This window comes from Malus domestica, chromosome 06 (assembly GCF_042453785.1).
Source record: "Malus domestica chromosome 06, GDT2T_hap1".
NCBI lineage: Eukaryota > Viridiplantae > Streptophyta > Magnoliopsida > Rosales > Rosaceae > Malus > Malus domestica.
The window spans coordinates 7,274,884-7,281,077 of NC_091666.1; the positions used below are offsets into that span (position 1 = coordinate 7,274,884).

Genomic DNA, 6,194 nt, shown 5'->3' on the forward strand with positions numbered 1-6,194 from the left:
ACGAAAACCTAATTCTAACGGGTTAGACCCAAATCCTAAACTTATTATTTTCCAACAAAGCCTACGTGAAATGCAAGTCGAGTAACTATGAGTGCTAACTATGTCACTTTTATGAATCCGAGCATGCTAACTCCTAACCGAGCTTGTTAGGTTGAAACAATGTATTAATATAAGATTCCGACCATTCAAACAAGTATTGCGGTTGACCTCAAAGAAACAAGTTTGAATGTTGGTGGTGTCACCGTGACACCGTTTGGCATGCGCCAGACTTTGACTGCAAAGACGAAGGTCAAAGCTTAAGATATCCAATTACACAGAGCTTCATACGGTAACAAGACAGTGTCGGTACTCATTTAGGAATTTATTTGCTAGCTTCACTAGTACTATATTTGGACTGCAACTTTTCAACCAGAGCAGTTGGCCATGGATTATGGAGATAGAGTTGTCGTGTTGAATAGTAAGTGGTAGTATTAGTACGTGGAGCTGTGATGCTGTACTCTGTTATTGCCAGCACCACTTGCACCAATTCACACTTGCCGACCCCGTTTCTTTCACAAATTATATGGTTTTTTCTTTGTTTCATCTTCTGTTCTCCTAAAGTACGTCGATATTTTCATTGAGAGTGTGAATCTCGCGGAAGAGGATAAACAAATATTGCAAGAGTTTATGAGAAGGAAAAATTAGGTTGACATTCTTCTTTTTGTTACTCCATTGATTAAAATCCTATTCATTTTTAATTTTTGATCAAGATCCTTGGGTATTAATAACATCATTAATTATTTGAATAATAAAATATTTTTATTTTTAAATATATTCATTTAGTGTTAAAAATGTTACAATTAGTATATTTATATTTATGGCTAAATTTTTTATCATATATTTTTATTTTTAGTTTGTACCTATTTTTAATTTGCAAATATTTTTTAATTTGTACCAATTTTCTTTTCATTTTTTATTTGTACCCATATATTAGTTTCTTTTTGTGCCCAATTTTTTTAAAGTTTTATTTGTGTTTGTACCCATGTATATACCGTCACTTAACATTATATATTTAATCAATGATAAAAAAATTACACATAGTATATTTATGTTTTATGCCTAAACTTTGTATCATATATTTATATTTTTAGTTTGTACCCACTTTTAATTTGCAACATTTTTTTTAAATTTGTAGTATTTTCTTTTTAGTTTTATTTTGTACCCAAGTATTAATTTCTTTTAGCACCTATATTTTTTAAAAATTCATTTGTACTCATAATTTTTTAATCTTTAATCTGTACCCTAAAAATTCATTTGTAGTATTTGCTTTTTAGTTTTATAATGTACCCATTCTTCTTTATCAATGTACCACTTTGTTATATGTCACAGTTTGTCCCGAATTATTATTATTGGTGATGTAAAATGACGGTTTTATCCTTGAATATTGAAATTTTAGTGTGTGTGTGACTTATTTTGGAGACTTAGATGTTATTTCCTTGCTTGGGTGGTGACCACGTGGAGCTCACACACAACACACGCACCCTCTCTCTTCTCTCCCGTGCTCTCTCATCTCTCAGACTCTCTCTCTTTCCCTCACGTACGAACAAGCATCAAAGCTCACACTCATGCACGGATCGACATTCTAAAGGTGAGATTCTCGTTCCTTGCAACCGTGAAAAACCCGAGAAACACTAACCCTGATTTTGTGCACTGTTCATGCACACATAAAATCTTGTGTTTTAGGGAATTTTAAGGACATAGGAAGCTGAGATCGAAGTACTGAGATCGAAGTACTACAAGTTTGGCCGGAATTATCGAGCTTGCTCAGGCATGATTCAGTGGTTTTCGAGGCTTCAAACAGGTATAACATCGTTCTTCTCATCTCCAGCTTTTCAATGGTTCAAGTATGAAAAATGGTGAAGAAATTAAGGAGAATAAGCGTTTTAAAGTTTTACCCAGTTTTCGGTGCCGACGACGGTCGCCGGAGGTTTAAGGTTAGGGATGATGGAATATTCTGTCAAGTTTGACGGAATATTCTACGGCGTTAGTTAAATTTAACAGATTCCGTAACTATTTGACAAAATATTCCTGACGGCGTTGACTGATGCCGTCAGTATGCTTGTCACGTGGTCATGCATGGGGGCGCGTATTACCGTTCCTTGGCCGGCGTGTGGCGGTGCATGGGTGGTCAAAAAATTATTCTAAAAATATGGGGATGTTCGTGGAGTTGTGTAGATCACTACGGTATATTCAAATCCCAAAATTGAGCATTGTATGAGAAGTTATTAGCTAGTTTTGCCTATGTGCTTTAAATAACATTTTTATAGTTAATTCGCATATAGGTGAGACTTATCTCGAGGACGAGCGTGTTGAAGGGCGACTTGGGGGCTATGGCCCTTCGACATAACAATGAGTGGCCTTTTGGTTTTCAGTATATATTTATATACTTAATATTTTCCCAAAAATATGTGTTTAAATGAAAGTATGCCGTAAATGCCATGCATATAAGTATAATTCGTATATGAATTGGTATATGATGCTTTATATATATATATATATATGTGTGTGTGTGTGTGTGTGTGTGTGTGTGTAGTGCTGTGGATGCTCAGGTAAGCTCAGGTGAGTTATGTTTGGTTATGTGAATTGTCAATGATGTGATATGTGATTGAATAATGTTGAGCTCATAAAACTGCACCTAGGGTGATTGTAATTTAGCCAGAGATATGGTACATGCTTGTTTATTATGTCACCTCCCGCACCATATGCTCATATTGGATCCAATTTAGGTGCATAGTCTTGTCGTATAGACCATCTTAGGTGGTTCCAACTCGTAGGTGACTAGCGATTTATTGCTCAGCTATTATGTGAGATTAGTATTGAGCATAATTATATCACACCCATTATTGTCGTACAGACCTTTTCCTTTGGTTTCGACTCTTGTGCAGTATGTTGCCGTATAGGTTATTGTAGTGACTCCAGCTAGATTGATTTTGAGCTATGAATTCAGTTGTACAGACTACCACAGGGGTTCCAGCTAACATGTTATATTTATAAGAAATTATTCTTACCTGAATTGCTTACTCTGTTATATATTGGTATGGCATACATATGAATATGATTATGTGAAGCATGATTTGAATCGATATAATTTCATATATATTTATGTATGTGCATATATCTTGATTCTGGAAAAAATTATACATGTTTCACAGCAAGAGGTTAGATATGTTGATAAATGAAATGGTTTTGTAAAACATTTGTTTTTACCCACTCACGTTTTCTATTTTGTGCCCCTCCAGGTTTTAAGTAAGTTTGCAGTTGCTGGGTGCAAAGACTTCGGCGCTTCTAACCCATCTAAATAATTGTAGGATATCTTATGGTATTGTATAATTAGTACTTGTCCTACTGGACTGCACCTAGACTTTATATGCTCTGATTAGGAGTGTTTACTTTTGTATCTTACTCCTAACACTTTCTGTTTAGTAGTGTACTCTAGTAGTTTTGGTTTTTAATTATTCATATAATTCTTATCTTCATTGCTTCCACACTGTGCACATGGCTACGTCACCCTCACGTGATGGCCAGCTTGCCTTGATCTCGGTCGGGGTGTGTCAGTTTGGTATCAGAGACTAGGTTTAGCAGTCCTGTATAGTTCTTGAATATTCTAATCCTTATGATGTCTTATGTCAAAACTATGTCACCTCGTAGAGAGCCCCGTCACTCAACTGAGCTTAATTTCCCTGATATTGCTCAATTATGGGAAGATATAGTTACTGCCTTTCAAACTGCATTCCGTCTTTCTCAAATGACACCTCTTAAGACGGTATATAACCTGAAGTTGAATCACTTCATTGGAAAAGAAGGACATGAGGGGACGAAAAAATGGCTTAATCATATCGAGAAAACCTTTTTTTTGATGCAGAGTCAGGGGAACCTTCCTCTTGATAGATGGGTAGAGACGACTACTTGGTTTTAAAGAGTTGTTTAGGAAAATGTTCATTCCTCCTGAGTACATTAATCGTAAGAAACAAGAGTTTACTCATATGAGGCAAGGAAAGATGTCTGCTAATGAGTATTACAGGATGTTTACTGATTTGTCAAGATATAATCCGGTTAAGATGCTTTATCGCTTCAGATTGGGTACTAAGAAGAAATGGCATTCCATAGGGACATCGACTCACTGTGCCACTTACCAGGAGTTTTATAAAGAAGGAAAGAATAGGAACTAGATGCGAGATGATAAGGGCAAAGGGTAAACATTTTAGGGACCTCGTAAGACCCAAAATTTTAAGAGAAGTGGTGGCAATTTCAGCTCTTCTAGTGGAGGTTTGAGTTCCAATATGCAGAGGAGAGGTGGTAGATTTACTGGAGGCACTAGATTTCAGAGACAAAGAGACTTCGGTGGTTCAGGTGGTTCAAGTGCTCCTTTATGCCGCAGGTGTAATAATAGGCAATTTGGGGAGTGTAAGAGAGGCAGTAGTGGATGCTATAATTGTGGATAGATGGGTTATAGGGCTCAGAATCAGCGGAAACCCCAGTAGCCTTCCTTCCGACCACCTGCACCGACCTCTCAAGCTTCAGGATCTAGTGGTCATGCCTAGACTGGACGAGGAGGTGCCTATCATTATCAGGGCGACGCCACTCCTTACACCTTAGGATAACATTAGTACTCTCAGGATCCTCAATATCATAGTGGGTACCCTCAGTATCATGGAGGTTCTATGTCGTACTAGCCACATTCAGTCGGTGGATCTCAGTGGTACCAAAAAAGACAGCCCTAGTAGGGAGAGATTGCTGCCAGTAGTGCAGGATCTTCGAGGCAGTCTGGTCAGCCTAGACAAGGACGTGGTTTTCATGCTAACAGAGGTTGTGGTAGACGACAGCGGAATCAGGGACGTATCTATAACATGACACTGCAAGATGCTCAGAACAATCCTTATTTAATCATGGGTACATTAAATATTCTTAGTCATTTTGCTAGAATATTGATTGATTGTGGTGTTATGCATTCTGTTATTTCTCATACATTTGCTTAAGTGACACAACCTCATTCTACACCTCTAGGATATAATTTAGAGTTTTCTATGCCTAGAGGGGATCAATGTTTTGTGAATCGGGTATATCCAGGATATCTAGTGATAGTAGAGGATGTTGTTATGCCGGCTAATCTTATGCCATTGGATATTATGGATTTTGATGTGATTTTGGGCACTAATTGGTTGCACTATAATCGTGCCAAGATAGATTGTTATGGAAAGATAGTCACATTTCATCGTTCTGGATTACCTGGAGTTACATTTGTAGGAAAGCTTAGTGGGGTAAGGCATGATGTTATTTCTGCCATGAAAACCAAAAGATTGTTGTCGAAAGGTTGTCAGGGATATTTGGCTCATGTGGTATTGAATGATGATGCTCCCAGTAGTATAGAGGATATACGTGTGGTCAAATATTTTCCGAATGTATTCCCTGAGGATTTGCCTGGATTACCTACAGAGAGAGAGGTGGAGTTTGTTATTGATCTGCTTCTAGGTACGAATCCTATATCTTTAACTCCTTATAGAATGGCTCCTGCTGAATTAAGGGAATTGAAAGTTCAGTTGCAAGAGTTAGTGGATAAAGGTTTTATTCAGCCTAGTACTTCACTTGTGGAGTTCCAGTCTTATTTGTGAGGAAGAAAGATGAAACTTTAAGACTATGCATTGATTACAGGCAATTGAATCGGGTAACCATTAAGAACCGTTATCCGTTACCTCGTATAGATGATTTATTTGATCAACTCAGAGGTGTCTGTGTATTTTCAAAGATTGACTTGAGGTCGGGTTACTACCAATTGAAGATTAAAAATGAAGATGTCCCTAAAACTGCATTCAGGACTCGATATGGTCATTATGAGTTTCTTGTGATGCCATTCGGGCTAACTAATGCACCAGCAGCTTTTATGGATTTGATGAATTGAGTATTCTAGCCGTATTTGGACATGATTGTTATTGTTTTCATTGATAATATTCTGGTATACTCTAAGTCTAAGGTTGAGCATGCTAGACATTTAAAATTGGTGTTGAGCCATTTGAGGGAACACCAATTATATGCTAAGTTTAGCAAATGTGAATTTTGGTTGAATCAATTGGCATTTTTGGGACATGTCATTTCTGCTCAAGACTTTCAAATGGATTCTCAGAAAGTGGTAGCTGTGGAGAATCGCGAGCAACCTTGAA

General features: G+C 37.3%; 1 protein-coding gene across 1 annotated transcript; it reads left to right on the plus strand.

Annotated features, from left to right (window-relative positions):
- The first annotated feature begins 5,063 nt into the window (after positions 1-5,063).
- Positions 5,064-5,648, plus strand: LOC139196754 (uncharacterized). Its single transcript, XM_070823095.1, has one exon. The coding sequence runs from the start codon at positions 5,064-5,066 to the stop codon at positions 5,646-5,648; it is 585 nt and encodes a 194-aa protein (XP_070679196.1).
- The last annotated feature ends 546 nt before the right edge of the window (positions 5,649-6,194 follow it).